We start from the raw sequence: 21,158 nt of genomic DNA, 5'->3' as shown, positions 1-21,158 counted from the left end.
AAAGAGGAATGGAAAGAGTAACTTGTTTATTGCCAAGCTTCAACTAAAAGCAAAAAAAAAACAACCCTGAGAACTCTAGCTATGTAAAACATACTGATGCATGTCAGTATTGGCAGGTGAGTTATTGCCTATCCTCACTAATGAATGTCATTAGCTGCTACCCAAGCAAGTAAGTAGAAAATTATCCATGACTGTTTTTCAGGCAGTAGAACAGTACAGTAGTGCATAAGCAAAAACCCACCATTGCATCAGCTGGGCATGCAGCCTTTTGGTCATAGAACCCACAATTTCACTTTCCCAAATTCCCAGCAGAAGCCAGGAGATGAAGTCCCTGAGGCTGAGTTTGTAAGCTTCTGTGGCATTCAGCACAAGTCTGGGAGCCTTGTCCTTGCTCAAATCACTCTTCTCAGTGTGACAGCCCTTCTTTGTGCAGTTGACGACCTGTGAACACATGTAGTTTTCCAGGTGCTTGCAGGATTGCACCAAAGCAGCACAGCTGCCACAGGCTGGCTTTGACAGCTGCTTTAGCCTGAATATGGGAGCAGAACCACACCAATGCTGCCAAAAATATTTGTGCAACCCTCCATTGACATCTTCAGTGAGGTCTTTGTGGTGCTCTGCTCATCTCTTCCCAAATAAGCCTTGGCTGATGATTAACTAGCAAGCAGCAAAAAGCAAATAGAGAATATTAAATTGAGCATCTCAAATTGTATTTTAAGCATTAAAATATCCAGTAATGAAAAAATACGTATTGCATACTGAACCATTACTTGGATTACATGCCCGAGGTGAGATAACAGAAATCAACTTTCATCTCTGCTGAAGGGCAAATGCTTGTGCCTTTTCACTCAGATTTGAATAGCAGCCAAGTGGGGAATGACTGAAACAAGTGCCTTTAACAAGGAGAAATTCTCCGATGTAAGCAAAGCCATCCTTTCGGCTGGGCCAGCAGCACATTGCACTTCTCCCTGTCTGCTCTCCTCTGAGTAAGACCTAGAAGCAAAAGAGTGAGTGGAACTGGGCAGTGATACATGTCTGAGGCACAGTGTGCTGAAAGCTACTTTTGCAAATCTTGTTCAAATCTGCATCTGTTTGTTTGAGGTGATCGTTCTGAAAATCAAAATTACTCCCAGTAGACACCTTCATGGAAGGGATAGTCGAAGATTTGAAGTGAATCTGTCAATCAGTTTGAGTTTGGGGGGGTCACAGTATGTTACAAAGAGCCTGTAAAAGCAATGCTCTTAAACAACAGTAGCCTCAAACAAATACTGAATGGGTGAGATTGTTGCCTACAGTTATCCACTCACTGCAACTGGAGATTTTTCAATCTCACTTGAGCTGCAAGAGGATTTCTCAGCAAGCTCCTCTGAGAGCCAACTGCAAAAAAACATTGAAATGTGATAAGCATATAAGAGCATTAAATGGTAGCATTCTCTATCACCCACAGTCTCTGTTAGTTGTGCTTCTAGATGAAGCTAGAGCATATGTACAGCTGTTATGAGTTGTAAAATACATTTTGAAATGGGATTGATTCATCCATGTTTCATGAGATTGAATTAAGCAAAAGTATAAAGCCTTGTCTTTTCTCCAAGCATTTAATAAAAATATTCAGCCTCACTGGAACATAATAGAGATGTGCTTTCAGCACACAGATGTGCAGTAGTGAGAGCCACGTTTTATGTAAGCTGCTCATTCTTTTGTGTAGTGTTAAGAACTGAATGTACTTTCATGCTCCATTTTTTGGCCTTGACATGAGCTAATGTCAAAGCAAATGAAGACCTGGTGGCAAATCCTATTCAGCAGTGCTAATGATTGTGGCCATTGCAGAGCTGTTCCTGGCTGTCTAATCATCTTTGGGAAATTGGGCTTTTGATAAGTAGACCTTCTATCCTGAATTTTTATTTCTTCAGCGAAATTCACTGGTGTGATTCAGTGTATGAAGGATCAGAAAAAGGTGTGTGGGTCACATACTGCAGAGTGTATTCAAAGCTGGTTTTATGGTGAGCTTCAGTAGGTAAAATCATTAGGAGGATTTGAACAGAACTGCATAGGGAAAAATTTGTGTCAGCATCTCCTATCTATAAAAGTGCATTTTAGTACAAAACAGATTTATGACTGGGATATTTTTGCATGCAAGGCAGAACATGCAAAAGAGCAACTGCACCTGATTTTATTTTTCTACTTCCATTGCTTGTTTTATATTTAGGGTTTCATATTATGACTGCATAGATTTCACAGCTCCAAATGTGCCAAAACTCTTTTCTGATTAATTCAGATTGAATAATAAGCAAAATAATGTCTACTTTCTTCAACACCTGAGCACTCATTCCATTCCTTAGCAGAAATACATCCAGTTTTTTGCAAAAATAAGAGGTGCAGGTATGTTTTGACTTCGATTTTGTAAAGCAGAACCAGTTACATGGTAATTATCGGTCTAGATCTGAGTGGCAAGGATGTGTTACACAGATTTCACTGGCAATCCATGTGGATCTGGGTGTTCCTCTGTTTTTAGTTCTTGGTAAAAATTGAGTGACCCATTTATATCAATATAAATGGGTTATCACAGAGGTCGAGAAATATCCATGTCTTGAGCATGGTTTTCTTCCATTCCACCATACTCAGCTATCCCTGCTGTCAGCCCCAGCCTGAGGGACAGATACCTTGTCCAACTTGTCATTCCTCTTCCAAGAAGCTGGTTTACATCATAGAATCATAGAATCGTAGAAACATTAAGGTTGGAAAAGACCTGTAAGATCGTCAAGTCCAACCATCAGCCCATCCTTACCATGCTCACTAAACCATGTCCCTCTGTGCCACATCTACACATTTCTTGGACGCCTCCAGGAACAGTGACTCCACCACTTCCCTGGCTGCCTGTTCCAATGCTTACCAATGAAAGCTGTTTGAAAGTGGAAAGCTAGTCCAGAGCAAGCTGTGCCTGTGCTTCAGGGAGAAAATAAGACAAATTGATTCATCTCCACACTGCTTAGTGCTAGCCTTCTCGAGAGAAGATTTGTCTTGAAGAGAGATAACTGAAGCAGTCCCAAATAGGCTTGGAAGTGGACTAAAATGAAAGAAGAGTAAGTGCTCTGGGTGCAGTGCTGGAAGCTGCTGCCTGTCATGGTCTTTATTTCATCTGGCTGCACAGGCATACCTGCAACTAGCAGTTTATCCTTCCTGTGTTAACAGCCACAAGAGGAAAGCAGTGTAAGTGATCTATCCCACCTATTGTAGACAGCACTTCAAAGTGAAATGAATCACCCTTCAGAAGTAACTGTCTATTGACTGTGGAGGGATTCAGTGTAATTGAGTTCAGATGGCTATAGCTAGGCAGGTGCATCCCACCTGTAGCATTAGACCTGTCCAAAGCTTTTCCTGGCTTCTTTGTGAGAAGTGTCAGAGGAGGGGAAAACCTCCTCTGACAGGAGCATGTTCCCTGTCATTTCATTTCCACCTGGCTTCATCTTCACCTTTCCCCAGCAGTTTGTCCATAGGGGAGGATAGGACCCAGGGCCACAGGCCTGGCAAGCAGCCCTCCTTCCCTGTGAAGGTGATTAAAACATAAGTGTCCATGTTTCATGCACCAAGCAGCTGTGCAAACCGTGGAGACCTGTGGAGGCAGGTGAATTTCTTTGATGGGTTCTATTTTCTGATGTCATGAAAAAATACGTCTGAGTAATAACAATTATTTTAAGCAGGGAGCATCTATTACCAAATCTCTTTGCTATTTCCTTGTAATTAGAGAACTTCTAATGCAGAATAACAAAGTGTGAACTCTTCTCTTTTCTCTTTCTCCTCAGAAATCGAAGCAAAGGAAGCGTGTGACTGGTTACGTGCAGCTGGATTCCCCCAGTATGCTCAGTTCTATGAGAGTAAGTAAGTTTTGCTCCTGTTTGTGCAGAACTGAAAGCTCAATGGGTCCTTTCCAAGAGAGCTTGCAGTCAGCCAGCTCTGCATTTGAGTGAGTTATTGGTATGGCTGGCTGCTTCACAAAGCCTCATCTGCTGGAGTTGTATGAATGCCTAAAGAAAAGTAAGATTCCTGCCCTCAAGGCTATCAAAAAAAAAAGGGGGGGGGGGATACAGCTTGTGTAAACCTTGAAGGTTAACAGAAAAAAAAAAAGGTACAAAAAATCCAAATACATACACCTCTTATTTTTCTTTAATTATTATTCAAGACTTTTTAAACCTTCAGAAATAAGATTACAAATAGTGAATGTTTTTGAAGATTTCAATCTTACTGGAAAAAAAAAAAAAAAAGATTGAAAACTCTGCAGAGTTACCAGCAGTGAACTACTTGAGCTGTGTTCAAATTTCACCTCACTGTAAAGCAACAAGAAGACATACAGCAGGGCTAACCCAGTGCAAATGGCTGCGTCCCCTCCTGAGTGCTTCTGTGGTGGGTGGATGACACAGTTGTGATCAGGATGTGTCAACACAGGTCTGGGCCAGTGTTTATACTGTTGCTGCACTCAGGAGCGGTTTAGGGAGTGGGAATGTTTCTTTTCTGCTCTCCGTAGCTCAACGCTGACAGGGAAACTGCAGCTGATCCTCATTTTTTCCAAACTGCCTATTCTGCTCTTGCCAGAGACCAGGAGCCAGCTCAGGCCTACTCAGGCCTATTAGCCAAAGTGCAGCTTTGCCAAGCCCTGCTGGACACTGTCCAGGGTCAGCTTGGGTCTGGAGGCAGCACAGCTCCTTGCACAGAGCCAAGGAACCTCGTGGGTCAGAGCCAGCTCTGCAGGGCTGGAAGTGGTGGGGAGCGCGGTGCCGAGGACACCTCTGTGGCTCCTAACGGCCCGCTGAGGGCCTCGCAGGTGCACTGCACAGAGATGCTCAGACAGCTCAGCAGGAGCCAGGTGAGCTCTCTTAAATCCATCAAGGAAGTAGGACTAATAAACCTGTCACCCAGAGGTGACATAGAAGTCCATCTACCTCGATCCCTCTGCCCAGCAGTACCTTTTGTTACAATCAGAGTACCTCACTTCCCCTCTCCCCCAGAGAAAGGAAAGTCCAGTGCCTGCTGAGTTCACAGGGATGTTCCATCCAAAATGCAACCCATGCTGGGCTCCCACAGTCCCTCTTAAAACCAGTATGCACTCTAGACAGGCGGCCTCTCTGAAAACAAGGTCATTTTTCCAGGCATCTATTATATAAATGTTAAGCACTAGTGTCTGAAAATGCTGGCTGCAATCCCTGTGTCTCAGCTTCCCGCTGCGGTGCCTAAACATGGCAGGGCGACCTGGAGTGCAGCCATCGTGCTGGAGCCCATCCCACTGTTGTGGAGCCCACTAATGTATTGCAGCCATGTCACTTTTCATTACAAATGTCAGCTTCCAGAACACTAGTCTGTTTTTTTGGCTGGTATTGGGGGTTATAATTCAGTTCAGTTTTTCATCTCTGTTACGTGAGTAGCCCTTAGTATGAAATTGTTGTTGTTGGGAGTTGTATTAAAAACAAAAAGCTCAAAATGTTCCTGTTTCATGGGAAAAGTCTATCCAGCAATTCATTAAGTTGCTGTGATGGGGACGGAGAACCTTATTGCGCATGTTGGATAATGAAAGCATGTTGGTAGTTTTCTGATCTCATTTGTTTGTGGTAGGCACCAGCTAACAATTTAATATCTTATTAAAGCCAAAGTGAAATAATGTTACTGTCTCTTTGTGCACAGGATGCTCAGCTATGCATTTAAGAGAAAAAAAATAATAAAGTAACTGAAAGGGTCACTGATACTTCCCAGCTGGAAGGGAACCAGAGCTGAGTGAAGTCAGTCTTACTGTATTTCAGCAAGCAAGTACACGCAAAGCATTTTTGTTGTAGACAATTTATTTTAATTTAAATAGCAAGCAGTCATCTTAATATTGTGTCTCCTTTCATAGACTCCCAGTTTCCAATTGACATTGCTGCAGTAAAGAAAGATCATGATTTTCTTGACAAGGACCTTGTAGAACCACTTTGCAGGTAAATAACACCTAAAGTTTCTTTTGTGTTAATTTAAAAACGTGAGCTGGTTTGTTGTTTTTAGCGCAGTAGCCTGGCACAAGAGTCAGAGTCACAGAATTATTAAGGTTGGAGAAGACACAAGATTTGAGAAGGATGCAAATCCAGTGCATTTGAAACCCCTTCATTTTTAACAAAGAACCAGCAGTAATATGAGGAAATTCCGAGTAAGTAAAGGAGCCATGTGTGAGTTGCACATGAACAACTCTGTGTCCAAGCACATCTGAAAAGATAGAATCTCATTGCACAGAATTCTGCAAGTACTTTCTCTGGCAGAAGTCATGACTTTCATGTTGTTGTGATTCCCTTAGTACTCTCCATTTGGCATCACCAACAGAATTAGAACCAGAACCCCAGCACTGTAGCGATTCATTGGTCTGCCCTTCCCAGAGGCTTGTGTTTGCTCTTTTTCTAGCTTTTTGTACTCTGCCTGTGATGAATATACTGTATTGCTTTGCGCCAGTACTGCCCCCCAGGATTTAAGAAGCAACAATTCTGTGGTAGTTCTGCAAAATCTCATTACGGAGACAATGTTTCCTCCTTCTTTCTCCTGTTCTCTTCTCAGGCTAGTTTCTTTTCCTCTCCAGTAAGGACAAAGGAGCATCTGGCCCCTAAGCAAACAGGCTTTATTACATGTTATGAAAACTTGCACAACTCTAGCATCAAAATATTGAGCAAAACTCTATTTGCTCTTCTGCAATTGTGGATAAAGTCATCAGAGAGTACACATACAGTGTTCCATGGCACACTGCTCTGTGCTTGCAGGCTTTAATGAGGATGTGACAGAGGAGTTCAGAAAGGATTTCCTTCAATGATAGCAAATAGGGCTGGAAGACAGTTAATCTAGCCCCTCTTTCCAGGCCAGGAGATGCTGTCCTTCCTGGAGGATTTACGATATTCTTGTGCATACCTGTCAGAACGCTTTCCCAGAACTCCCTTGCTGCAAATTACTTCCCAATTTGTGTTTTACAGATATGGGGAACAGAATATTTGTTTTATCTCTGTAGTAACCTCAATGTTTAAGAAATCTGCAGGAAAAAAAAATCTGGATCCTTCAGTAATTGCTCTTAGGAATGCCTGTAACCTTGATTAATTGCTGTTCTGTATGACCTAATGGGAAGGATTTCTATACCCGTGCCTAAGAAACTTTCTTCCCACACATACATACATCCCACTGCTTTAATCTGGAACCCCATTGCTGTAGTCCAAGAATTGAGAAGTGGTAAGAGGTTGAAGTTTCTTCCACCTATTCTTTCCCACAAAATTGAAGCACCATCCAAAGTTGCGAGTATGATCTCAGTCCCTGTCCCACTGTCATGAGAGCAAACAGTGAGTGGCTCGTCATAGCTTTAGGACTCTCACCAGCCACTCTTTTCTGAAGTACTTAGCAATAGTGGCACTTCAGTTATGATCAAAAGCATCCAAGACCTATTCAGCTAAGTGTTAACAGCTCACCTTTTGCTCTTTCAGACTGTAGACTCACATATACACCTAAATGATTAACCTAGATTTACATTTACGATGATTTCTTTTTGAGTAGAACACAAGCTAGAAATTGATGTTTGTTCTTTTTTCTCTCTTTTATTGAAATACAAGACTTTTAAAAATATACTAGAGTTGTACTACTAAAGACAGTACTTTATATTTGCCTAAACTAAATGATATTGCAAAGATCTGCAGAAAGTAAGTCTTTCCAAGTCTTCTGAAATTATTTTATTGAAAAATAAAGGTCTTAGTGACTATCTAGTAACTTCTGTAATAATTTTATTCAGAAGATAACATTCTTTGGATTTAATTTTTGTTGAGTGCTTTTAAACAGTTTGTAGTTTAGAAGGAAATGATACTATGTGTATGAGCCAGGTATAAAGAGAAGCATTATATACAGCATGTATAGATGGGAGAGTCATGTTTTCAGTTTGCAGACTTTTAATTTGCAGTAATTCAGCAGCACTAAACCTTTAGCTGAGAGTGACCGACCCATAAAAAGCAGTTGTGCCAAATGTCAAGTTTCTGGTTCACCAGAAAGAGTAAACAGTGTCAGTCTCTCCCCCTGCTACAAGCTGTGTTACTGTATTAGTAACCAAACCAACATCTTCCAAGTTTTCCAGCACACCATAACTCCTCACATCTCAGCTGACCACAGTGGTCAGTGTTCTACCCTTGCTTTGTTCTGTGGTGACATTAGCACAAGGTGAATGCCAGTATATCCATCATTCAAGAGCAGTGGACTGTGACATGCTTTTCTGAAACAGAAAGCTAAGAAAAGGTTGGTTGTTATTTCTGTGGATACAGATTACCAGGTTGGGTGCCAAACTTCTATTCTTCTTACACCCAAAACGCCCATTGCCTTCAAAGCAGTGCATGGCCAAGCCTTTTCATTGGCTAATAGTGCATTCAGGCCATGCTAGTAAACAAAGAAGGGTACTCGTTTTTATTGAGAGGATAATTTTAAACACTGAATTTTGCTGCTCTTCTGGATTGAAATCAGGTTCTTCACCTCATTATAATCAGTTTTCTATGACATTCAATATACAAGACAGTAAGAGGCACAAATACTGAGAAACATTTTGTACAGCAGCTGGTAGTACTTAGTCAGAAAGCCTGTAACTCCCTGCTGCAAAAGATTTCTGTGACCTTTTTGAGATATTCTAACACTCCTGCTGTTTACAATATCATTTGAAAATTTGGCAGAGCAAAGCCCAAATTGGAGGCTTTTGGGTTAGAGGCGTATCTTTTTTGCTATCAAGAGATTCCATTCAGATTTTATTGAGTAACGAACAATAGAAAATTGCCATGCAATCTGCAGGCAAGCGCTGTCAACCCGCCAAAATAATAATTGGGCATGAAAATTTTATAGCTGGATCTTTGTCATTTCCAAAATAGCAGCAACAAACTCTGCTCTGGGAACTTTTTTGGCCACTGTGATAAGAGGGTGAGAAGGAAAAGCCAAACCATGTTGTGCGTTTTGTATTCAGGTAAATACAGTGACTGGGAATATAAAGAACAAGTATGAAATACAGGTTTGATACGAGGGCCCTAAAGAAGGCTGTTTAAATTTGAACTGTGCCAAACAGCCAGCAGCCTCCTTTTCCATAGTCCATGTCTCTTTGATTGTTAGCAATCCAGAAGTCACTGTATATGGGATAGCATACTATTAGAATTTGAAATGGTGATGTATAGTTAGCACTATCTGCTGAGTTAAAATTGCTGCGAGTCCTGTTAGGAAGTAAGCCAGGCTCTCCAGATACGCCATGGAAAGTCCTGCTTTAATTTTAGTAGAATTTCCTAAATTCCGTCATACCAGAAGAAGCAAGCTAAGGGGCATTTGTATGCAGCACCTAAACATGGCTAGGAATAATAATAAAACAAAGAAATAGTGTAGGATTATTTCCCTCAGAGAGGAGTTTATAGAACTATAGAATGTGTTTGCTTGGTCATGATCCATAACAAAGGACATTTGCAGAGGCAGGAGATGCTGCAGCCAAGGTTGCTGTCCATACCAGCCCTCCCCATCCCACTGGATGTGGTACCCTGTGCTGCCTTCCTCACCAGCATGTCACATGCAGCTGCTGAACAGGAATTCATGGAGCTCCAAATTGCTTCCAAACTGACTTTCTATTATCTAGATGGCTTTTCAAGCAGGGCAACACTTTACCCATGAGGTTTTCCAGATAATCTTTGCTACAAGATTGTATTTATTTGTAAGTGCTGCTTGGTGCTATACAGTATGCAAAATGCAGACATTTTCTTCAGCTGATCAACTTCCATCAGGTGGGTTAAGAAGTACAGCACTGGGAGTGGGATTCAGAGCCTTAAATACCTGTGTCTACTCCACTTCAGATCTGCCAAGATAACTTAGACTTCTCCATGGACTGGCTTGACCAAGAGCACCTGCAGCACCTGAAGGCCGGGCTTGATAATTCTGGGGATCTAAAATAGCATTAGACTGTTGTTTGGGCACCTGAATAATTCCTTGTATGTTCAAGCATTGTATCAAGGAACACTTTTCAATGTAGGGATGATGTTTCACCATAGTGTTCACCTGTGATGACCTGAAGAAGAAATAATATTAGCGGGAAAGTACGTACTATAGTGAATGTTTTCCAAGCTTATTTTGAACACTGCAGAGCTCTCCAAACAAGTGTTCAAATGCATCCTATTTGATTTGTTTTCTGTAGAGTCACCTCTCCTCTGTTTATTTAATGTGATATTTATGCCTTTTCTCAGTCCAGATTTTGTGTTTTGTTAGCAGGCATCCTTTTCCCATCTAGTGCCTCTCTCGCTTCGGCTGGGACATTAATAGCAGCCCTTTTTAGCTAGAGACTTTTACTTTTTTGTTTTTAGAAAGATTTGTTTGAGGACTTGGCTGACAATCATCTAACAACTTTAAGCAGATCAGAAAAGCTTTCTACCACAGCTGGCACGTAACAGTGCATAAGAAGTTGGAACAGACTCGCTTTGATTGGAGTTGTTAGTAACAGGCAAGCTAACAAATCTGATCATTAGTTTTCTAATTTCACTGGCAAATCTTTCCATGGTATTGGAGGAGCCCCAGGCAGCATGCCATTGTTTTGTAGATGTGTAAATTTAAAACCTAACATCAAGCCCTTGGCTCCCATTAAGAAGTAGTTTTAGTTTTGATGGAGTGAGCTCCTTGTAAAAAAGCCAGATTAGAAAATGGCCAGGACAGTGCTGTAGCTTTCTAAGAGTCCAGTTTGAGCAATAATACTGGCTTGGATAGAGCTGACCTGTCAATTCTCTGCTGAGACTAATGCAGTTAATAGGAAGGCAGTTGCTTTGGATGGTTTTGTTTTTTCAACCATGAGCTTTCTGCACCTTACTGTGCTTAAGAAGAAACCCTTTCGTACAGAAATACTGCAACACTTTCTGCGAAGTGTTAAGCTGCTGGCCGTCACTTTCTTCCCACTTTGCTCCTAAAATGCACTGCGTGCTCTGGTGGTTTTAGATGGAAACAGCATCATACTGAGTGAAAGAAGTGTTGGCTCCCACATGTGAAGTGTTTTCTTCTGCGTCTTCCAGAGAAGTGGTGAATGCCTCATCCCTGGATTCATTCAAGGTCAGGCTGGACTGCTCTGAGCAACCTGATGTAGTTGTGGGTGACCTGTTCATTGCAGGGAAGTTGGACCACATGGCCTTTAAGGGTCACTTCCAACTCAGATGATTCTGTGACAGAAACACTATGACAGGATTTCCCAGTTTGTGGTCTGGCTGCACTCTGGCTGATGCTCAGTCAGACAAGGTCCAGCAGACCCTGGTCTTCATCCCCAGTCTGTCTGACAGGAAAGAAACCCAACCCGTAAGACCTAGGTGGAATCTCAGGACATTCCCAGGTCTCGCTCACACTGACAGGAAACACAGACTGAGGGCATTGCAGTGTTCAAGTGAATCCAGGTGCCGCTGTAGAGATTTGTAGTGGTGCTTCTTGCAGTCCAGATGGGCTTATCCCATGTAAAGTCACTGCAGCAATTTGATTCAGATGTGTGGCCAGGTTTGGTGTCCAGGCAGCATATCAAACTTTTCTCTTCCAGCACAGGGCAGTTAATGCAGAGGCATGGGGACTGAGGTCTGAGCTTCTGGTTTACCTCACAGAGGAAGCTGGCTCCACAAATAGAATGTAGGGTTGGAGTCCTTTGAATGTGTGTCTGTGTCTGTGTGTATTTGGAGTTGATATCAATACACAAATTTATCAAAACAAGCACAGAACATTGCTCAGCTGGAGCCAGAGAAAATGCAACTTTCTGTTGTGAAATTCCATGTTTGGGCAAAAGATGAGTTTTGCAATTACAGATGTAACCCCTGAGGAGGAGTGTCTGTGGGCAAAAGGCTGAAGATAGTGTTACAAAGCCACAAAGCCTGCGATTTATTACAAGAACATGACTACCATGCATGTGGGGCATGCTTGTGCATTCATTATACTCGCGTTAATGTGACAAGCATAGGGCTTTTCTGATATGGCGTCAGGGTTTTATTGGCCTGAGGAGGAGCATTTTATCTACAGATGAGCAGGTGGTACTTTGCAAGGGAATTTTTTTCTGGAACGTCTGCATTTGTTTAGCCAGTTCTTTACAAGCAGTGGCAGTTTGAAAGGGTTTTTAATATTACAGTGCCAGGGAAGAGGATGCTAATGCCATAATGCTCTAGTGCTGAATGAGAGATTGTATCATTGATGTGATTTTTTTTTTTCACATGTCCTTGTAACTTATCACACATATTTCAAATGCTATCAGTTCTGGAGATTTGCAGCCTCTTCCTGGGCTGCAGAAACAAGGGGCAGCTGTTGCTGCAAAGACTTAGGAGATAGCAGCAGCCCACTGAAGTGTTTTGAGGGCACATGCCTCTCTCACTCTGCTCATATTTCAGCCCTAAATGAGGAAAATGTTTGCAATTTTATCTATTTAACTCTGAGCACTCTGAGCCTCTGTTTTAAAAAGCAGATGATTTCATGAATTGGAACTTTTGAGTCTAAATAAAAATGAAATTATGCTTAGCATAGTAGGTTCACTACTGAAAGAGCATGTTTTGTGGTGCTCTGTCTCTACACATGAACACACACTAACACATATTCACTTCCCATCGTTACTAGATTGTCATTTCAACCCATTATTTTCCTGGAATAGCCATGGATTTAAAAAGCAGAAGTCTTGCAGAGATTCTGGTAACATCGTTACAAACAAATCATGGTCAGAAATAACAAGAAATGCTTAAAGACGTTAAATCTGTTTCCTTTGATGTGTGCTAACCTTTCTCTAAGACCCGTATGTTTAGGGAAGGGACTATCAGCTGCGAAAGAAATATTTAATTGCTAAAAGTTCTTTGTGTCTTTTTAAAAGCTGTACTAACTACAAAAGTGAGGAAATGAATCCGAAACTGACTTTTTGTTTTGTCTTTCACAAGTGCTTTGAAATCTCCAAATCTCCGAATATTTACATATGTAATTGTTTTAGACCAGGTATGTTGTGTTCCTACAGAAAGCAGTTTACCTCCCTATCTTCTTGTCATTTTGCCACACATTAGAGGTGTTTTATTCATGCCAGTTTCCTTTGTCAAGTGCTTAAGTGTCTATGAATTAAAAAGCAATATAGGAAAACTGACTATCAAGGAATGTAAAGCTATGACGCCCTTTCAACGCAGTGGTTTCATAGCTTGGAATAATATGAACAGTATCGTTTTCTGAAGCCTGTTGTATGCAGTTAGCACTTTACAGGCAGATAAGAGAAAAGCTTTTGAACTTATGAAAAGTCATGCCCTTTAGTCCGAGGCAGCTAATCTCTTGAATTTGCTTTCCTCTGTAGACGACTGAACACACTGAACAAGTGCGCCTCAATGAAACTCGATGTGAACTTCCAAAGAAAAAAGGTAAGGCAACTTCATGAAATGTACTGGCTTTGCCTGGGCTTTCATGATAACAGCTCCCAAATTAGGTTTTTTGGTAAGCTCTTAAAAGTTAAGCGTATTTAACTCTGAACATGTGAGTCAGAAATATCTGAGTAGAACAGTTTGCTGAATCTTGAAAATACAAACAAAAAATGAAAAACTGAGATGAATACAGTGGGAACAATACCACGTTGTGTTAGAAGGGCACTGCAATACTTAAAACTTCATGTATCTGTGATTCAAGTTAGCGGGTGAAAAAATTGTACGTTATACATTACTGGCTTGTTTGCCAGTGCCACGTGAGTGCACAATGGAAAATGCTGCCATGGAAAAAAAGGAAACTCCTCGAACACAAACAATAGCTTTTCTTTATTTCTTGTACCAACTTATTCCTAGTTAAGAATATGAAAATAAATCCTGTCTTCTTTAGAAACTTCTATGTAACAATGGAATTAGTTGAGCTTAAGGGGTTTCAGTGAGGAATGCAGGAGCTGCCTATTGATTTTGAGTATTTTGTAACATCTGTTAACTCTTGAACGTTTGGTTTTCCAGTCAAAAATTCCCCCAGGCACATCATTAGTGTACAAAGATGGGAACTGACGCTGAGAAGTCTTGTACTATTTGTCTTTCTTAGGCTATTTGTCTAATTCTTTTTGAAGACTGCCTCCAAGAGCTGCATTTTTTGTATTTTTGCAAATTTAATCTGTTCATACTCAGTTTATTGTTTGAGGGACATTGTACAAAGAATGGGTTCACTTCTTAGATATTCTGCCATCTGCTCATTTGTTCCCCTGCTCATGTAGCCTACTTAGCATGCATTTTGTCCATTCACAAAGCCACTGGGATTCCGTCTTTTCACTGCCTCGGTGCTGATGGATTTTTCTTGCCTTTGCTAAATGCCAACACTTCCCACACAAAACACTCACCTCACACCTACATGGCAAACAGTAAACTCTCTTGGCTGTGGGATCACTTTATGGTTTGGGCAGCAAGAGGTTTTGGGACAGATAGGTAATACAGCAAGAAGTTGAGGTTGATCAGCAAAAGCCAACTCAAATCAACTCAAGTTGACCTGCTTGGAGCAGTTTCAGATCTATATGCATACGCACACGTACTTGTGTTCAAGCAAAGACATCGGAGCTGACAGAATTACAGAAAGCAGCATATAGGTGAATGCCAATTGTCCTATGGGAATTTTGTTTAGATGTTATTTCCTATTTTTCTTTTGGCTTTGCTGTGAAGTTTGTATGCTTGCTTGCTTGCTTTATTATGTGTCTGTGTAAAAATGGAGGAATTTTGTTATTACCATTTTTCTTAAATTTTGCTGCCACTTCTTCCTCTTCTGAATGGATTGAAACTCTCAGCTGCTCTCCTGGCAGATGACCATTATTTTGCTGTGGACATGAGGCTGCCCTGCCTGGTACCATTTCAATGTATCAGCTAGGTCAGTCTTTAAATGCACAGTGCCAGGGAGAAGCAGAGCATATATGCCTGTGGAGAAAGAGGGGACAAAAGAGATTTGGGATGGTCGGTAATGATCAAGTGAAAGTAGGAGAGAATGTAGGGGACAGGAGATAAAGGAGGAAGGACTGCTGACAAAAGAAAATATAAATGCAAGTGTAAAAGCTGAAAGTTGGGTCTGGAATTAAAGATTGAATCAAGTAAACTTTTTTTGTTTTTGTAGTAGCAACTGCCTTTCTTTATAGTCTTTATGGTGACCTGAACAATGAAATGCAAAATCAGCTTGCTTTGGAGGTTCAGCATAACAGGTTTGCACAGGAATAGAGCAGCTGCTTGAGCAATCCACCCAAGTACAGCCAAGCAAGCTGCCAGAGGAGGTGACTGTGGAAGCCAGTGAGGGTGAGCATTCCCCACCACCTGCTTCTTGCTAGAAGGTGCACTCATGCCTCGGGCTGCTCTCTTCCTGTTGGCTTCATCAATATGCACGCGGAAACCCTCGTATATGTGTTGCAAGTATGTCTGTAAGCGATTTGGACAGGCAGAGATTAGCTTTTGGATTAACTGCCTTCTGCAGCTGTCAATTTATGAGAATTCCTGCCCCCAGCTGGAAAAATGTGGCAAAAATCCACTGCAAATAAACCTACTTTTTGCCTTTTGTTAGCATCCCTCTGTATCTGAGGAAAGTACACCCTCAGTCAAACACCCGTACCATTTTAAATCAGCTGTGACAAATCCGTGAGCCAAAAACTCTTTCTCTTTGGCAAATGTTATCGGTCTCTGCTCAAGAAATTTGCCCCTTCTCGTCTTCCCAAGAATAGTGGTATTAAATTGGCTTTTGAATGTGCTCCAAAGCTGTGCACTTGATTTTGACCTAGGTCAGAAGAAATACACACTCAGTGCTGCAAGATCTGTGCTCCTCCATGTGAAATGAATCGTGCCTTTCAGACTGTCCCTGTAGCTGGTGACACGTCAGCTGGCAAAGTGCTCCCCGCATTTTTGGGGGACTGTCTCATTTGTCAGGGCGCTCTGATGTATAACAAGAACACTGGGTCATTCAGGATGTTTGTGGGTTCCAGAATTTCTACTAATTCCACCAGAAGAAAAAGCACATTATGTCACAGGACACACAGTGCAGCCGAATTTGGAGTGAGTCACCATGGTAGCATTTCAGTATCCAGATAATTCGTTTGATTTTTCTTCTGATGGAGCACAACCATGTTTCATTACCAATTCAAACACTACATTAAATCTTTTCTTTTTTCTTCTCAACAGCAAACATCCTCTATATTTTCTGACTGGTTCTTGGGCAGAATGTAATCCTCTTTTTGTTGTGGTTAGTTGCAAAACTTGTTTACTGCCAATATCCATTTGGACTCATCTCTATATATATATAAAAAAAACAAACAAACTTATTTTCCTCTAAAAATTATTTAAAGTACATTCACCACCAAATTTATATTTATTTCTGTCTTCTCCTGCTCTATGCACTCCTCTTGTTGTTTTTCACAATGCCTCCACCATTTGGGCTAGTTTAATCAACTCCAGCTTGTAAAAAAATACAGGCTGAGCCCTGTGAGGTCATGCAGTAATGTCAGAGCAGCTACAGGGATTTGTGTCAGCCAAGAATCTTCTTTAAGGTCCCTTTTGTTTATTGGGATGTATAATAAATAAAAATATATCTTTTTATTCCACCAATTAGTGCCATCGACACTTCAGCAGCGATGTGCTTTGTAGATATAATCACCACTAAATATTTTCAAGTATGTACCCCTGTGGTTTCTAAAATATCCACTTTGTGGCACTATGAAGGCCACAGTAGATGGATTTTTAAGTGCCTCAGTCTGTGCAGTCAACCAGTCTGTATATGCTTACAGCAAACTGCCAAGCTGAAATGAAGGTAGAACTGGCTGATACTCCATTTCTTCCCCACAGACAAAACAGCCAAAGTAGCATTAGCCTTCTCTAGTCCCTTTCCTGCTGCATCACTTGCTGCTTAATTTTTCTCTCTAGCTAGCAGCAGAACTAAAATATCCATCCATTCCCACACACTAACACCAGCTGCAGGAGTTGTGTGTCTCAACATTAACAGACAGAATATTTTGTAGTTTGTACGTGATCTAAAACATCTGGCTGACTTGAAGTGATAAGCCAGGAAGAACTTGTGGCAACAAGGAGACCTGACTCGTTGCTGACCCCAAACTCCATCTCTTGAAGCTTCATATTATTTAAGGTTTAGAGGTTCTGATAAAATTTGTTTTACATTTTTCAATTAGACCGGCTAGTGGAGATCTAGTCAGAGATGGGAGATAATTTCACCATCAAAACTTCATTTAAAATTACTTCTAATCATAGACTTTTAAAATAAGTTGTTTTCCATTCCCAAAATAGTCTTTCTGGTTTGACACCTTGTTTTGGTCTGACAGCCTGTAAAATTCTACTGCCTTCTGCCAGCTTCCAAGAATGTGAAGAGCTGTGTGGATGCCATGTAGGTGAAGTTAGTTTGCTCTGCCGTGAAACAAATGTACAGGAATAATGCAGTATTAATCTGGTTGAAAGTCAAGGAAAGGATACTATTAGCATCTGTGGGCTTTGCATCCTGTGAGTGCAGCAAGTTCAAAGCTGCGTGCTTCCTGCTGAAGATGTGTCTTTTTTGTTTGGAAAAGCAGACAAGAGAAATGTCATAGGGAGAACTTTTTGATCCAATTTTTTTCAAGGTACATGTTGTCTGCTGTTTATATTAGCTCCTGGAACCGCCAAAGCATAAGCACAATACTGTATGTCTGAGGCTGAGGGCTCACCTCAGCACTGGACACTGCACCATCTAGGACTGAGCATTGCTGCTCCTCTTCATAGAATCATTGAATGGCCTGAAAACATCTAGTTTCAGCCCCTCTGCTACGTGCAGGATCACCAACCACCAGACCAGGCTGCCCAGACCCACATCCAGCCTGGCCTTGAATGCTTCCAGGGATGGGGCATCCACAACCTCCTTGGGCAGCCTGTGCTAGTGCATCACCACCCTCTGTGTGAAGAGCATCCTCCTAATATCTAACCTCAACCTCCCCTGTCTCAGTTTAAAACCATTCCTCTCTGTCCTATCACAATCCACCCTCCTAAACAGCCATTCCCCCTCCTGATTATACGCTCCTTTCAAGTACTGGAAGGCCACAATGAGGTCTCCCCGGAACCTTCTCCAAGCTAAAGAATCCCAGTTCCCTCAATCTTTCCTCATAGGAGAGGTGCTCCAGCCTTCTGATCATGCTGCCTCTTCCCCACACCTGCCCTCAGGCATACTTTGAGCAATGCCTCCAAAAGTTTGGGGGTTTTTTTACTGTTATTTTAAGCATTGCAGCTGTTTATCTGGAGATGTGTTTCTGAAACAAGGCTTGTTGAATTCACATGCTCTGTGAAGATTATTGCTGCTCTTGCAAATGATTACTCAGTTCTCTCTGCAAAACTAAATGCAGCATTGGGTATTTTCTATCTTGTGTACTTGAATGGCTCGCCTTGCTGTGGTGCCCAGCTGCTGCCCAGCCTGTACTGCTGTGTATCTTAACACCAACCCTGCTTGGACCTTTAAAAACCTTTTTTTTTTTTTTATGCACAGTCACTATGAGCATCAATCCTATACAGTGTAGGCTCTAGGCAAATCACCCCACAAAAGCGAAGAGACATTGATAGGACTCATAAGCTCCCTAACAAAGATAAGGCTTTTATTACATACATGTTAAGATGCTCACTGCAATCTTTACAGTTAAATGGAAGAGGCTGTTATGAAGGGGCTGATGGCTGATCTTTCATAAGACTCAGTTCAAGGAGACCTTGCAAGCTGTTGCTCACATGAATCAGCAGAGTCACATTAATTTAAAAAAAAAAAAACAAAAAACAAGAAAAATACCTGCTTTTAATGTATGCCACTTGCTGTTTTCTAGAGTGAAGATTCAGATGAAGAAGACCTCTGTGCTATCAGTAATAAATGGACTTTCCAAAGAACAAGCAGACGATGGTCTCGAGTGGACGACATTGATGCTTTACTTCACCAATCAGACAGACATGGATCTTCTGGGGATATTAAAATGAAAAATACAACAAGCAGTGAGAGTGTCCTTACAGATCTGAGTGAACCTGAGGTCTCATCTGTTCACAGTGAGAGCAGTGGGGGAAGCGACAACAGGAGTCCGTCCAGCATTAGCAGCATCGCCAGGGAGACCTGCAACTGCTCTGGCCAGCATGAGAGCACACTGCTGCCAGACTTAATGGTGATAAGCACTGCTCTGTCCCCCAAGGACAATGTTAAGAATGAGAAACCAATGCGAACCAAAACAAAAACCTTTCTAAAGCGCATGGAGACACTAAAAGCAAAAGGTGTGCATGGAAAACTAAAAGGCTCAGGAAGAGCAGGTCCTTTAGAGATAAGCAGACCTGTTCTTCAGCGTGAGCCGAAATCTTTGAAGGACATGCACTGTGTACAGATAGTCAATGGGGATCTCCAAAACTTAGCACAAGATTCAGGCAAAAGAGGACTTTCCTTTTCTGCCAAATCCAGCAGTGAAAGCAGTCAGTCTGAAAACAGCAGCAGTGGGGTGAGCACACCATGTTTGAAGGAACGCAAATGTCATGAAGCGAACAAGAGAGGTGGGATGTACCTGGATGATCTAGATGTTCTGGCAGGAACAGCTTTACGGCAAGTAGTGGACCAAAACCGCAAAAATGAATTTCATTCCCAAGAGAACTTGGTTGTGCATATTCCCAAGGACCACAAACCAGGGACCTTCCCAAAGGCACTTTCTATTGAAAGCCTCTCACCTACAGACAACAGTAATGGTGTAAACTGGAGGACGGGCAGCGTCTCTTTGGGAAAACAGAACTGCTCTACTCCAAAAGAGACTGGACTGATGGCTTGCTGTCCTAAGGAGAGCAGAATTAGTATTTACGACAATGTGCCAGGTTCCCACTTGTATGCTAGTACTGGAGACCTTCTGGATTTAGAAAAAGGTGAACTTTTTCCTCATTTAGATGACATTTTGCAACACGTCAATGGACTCCGGGATGTAGTAGATGGTTGGTCAAAAAATGTGTTGCCAGGTCTGCCAGTTGATGATGTGTCAGTCAGAGAGTCTCCATCGTTACCTTTCCAGTCAACCACACAGATCACACTTGATTTTGAAGGAAACTCTGTCTCTGATGGCCGGACCACACCAAGTGACATGGACAGAGATGGAACATCCCTGAATGAATCAGAGGCTACTGGTGTTAGAGAGAGGAGAGACTCTGGAGTGGGAGCATCTCTCACAAGGCCAAGCAGGTTGGTAGCAAAATTTGGTACGGAAATCCATCTTTCCTCTTTCATTAACAACAAGACAGGCTGTGAAATATGACGAATGAAACAGAAGCTCTCAGTTCAGGAGTCATAAGGTTGACATCATTACATCATTACAGTTGTACATCCTGTATGGGAAAGGGGACTTCCCAGGGAAAGCGTGGGAGTTCTGGAGAAAATGCATCCTACTGTGGAATTTTTTAAATGCAATCAGTGGAGAATTGGCAAACTAAGGATTTTTTTTTCTCTCTTGATCCGTAATATTCAATTACATAATAGAACTCTGTATATATTTTGCAATCTTATTTTCAATTTGTCTTTCAAATTATGTACTCCAGTGTGTATGTTTCAGTAGTCTCATGCACTTTTTTAGGCTCTGGTCTACTTTAAAAATATGTCCCTTTATTCACGAAGAGTATTTCCCTACCCTGCCCCAGTCTCTTGCATATCTGGTATACAATTAACCTGGTAATAGAAGGTCAGGGTAAGTTCTGCTGAGCCAAGGGAGCACGGCTCTGGGTAAAGGCCTTTGCGGATCCATACTGCTATGGGTTTGTGTGTACAGAAGCAGTGAGCAAATACCTGTTACTTTCTGATCTGCAGTCAGTCTTGAATCCTCACAGAGAATTCTTCCATGCCGTAGTTTATTGCTGCCTGTGGTTGCTCACCACTTTCACAAGCAAGTAAACTCGGGTTAAGCTGCTAAGTAAATAAGCTGTGTCAAAGTTTGTATGAATTGTGTCAGAATTCATGTTTAGCAAAACGAGAAACTGAAAGGAGGTTGTTGGGGTTTTTTTTTCAATATATACAGTATTTAGAGAAAATACATTGGAATAAAGAGAAGGTGTGAGTGTCTCAGTAGCTTGGTGGTTATCAGTCTTCCCTAGGAGACTCAGTGTTCAATCCCTTCTCTGAAAAGACCTCCAGTATTTAAAAATAGAGCTGGTTGGAGAACTTAATCTACAAATACCTTGGTGGTTAGA

At 41.6% G+C, this 21,158-nt stretch overlaps 1 protein-coding gene across 6 annotated transcripts in view; it reads left to right on the top strand.

The window, feature by feature from the left end:
* Nucleotides 1–21,158, top strand: part of STARD13 (StAR related lipid transfer domain containing 13) — a 300,978-nt gene that overhangs the window by 258,461 nt on the left and 21,359 nt on the right. For all 6 annotated transcript variants that reach the window (XM_042866988.1, XM_042866989.1, XM_042866990.1 and 3 more), the window contains 4 exons: nucleotides 3,801–3,872; nucleotides 5,879–5,960; nucleotides 13,313–13,376; nucleotides 18,788–20,160. In XM_042866988.1, the coding sequence (XP_042722922.1) occupies nucleotides 3,801–3,872; nucleotides 5,879–5,960; nucleotides 13,313–13,376; nucleotides 18,788–20,160 (1,591 nt within the window). The remainder of the gene's footprint in view (nucleotides 1–3,800; nucleotides 3,873–5,878; nucleotides 5,961–13,312; nucleotides 13,377–18,787; nucleotides 20,161–21,158) is intronic.

Source organism: Lagopus leucura, unplaced genomic scaffold, assembly GCF_019238085.1.
Source record: "Lagopus leucura isolate 7727_CA_CO unplaced genomic scaffold, USGS_WTPT01 Super-Scaffold_100001, whole genome shotgun sequence".
Lineage (NCBI taxonomy): Eukaryota > Metazoa > Chordata > Aves > Galliformes > Phasianidae > Lagopus > Lagopus leucura.
The sequence above is the reverse complement of the archived record's forward strand: the minus strand, read 5'-3'. Positions and strand labels throughout refer to the sequence as shown.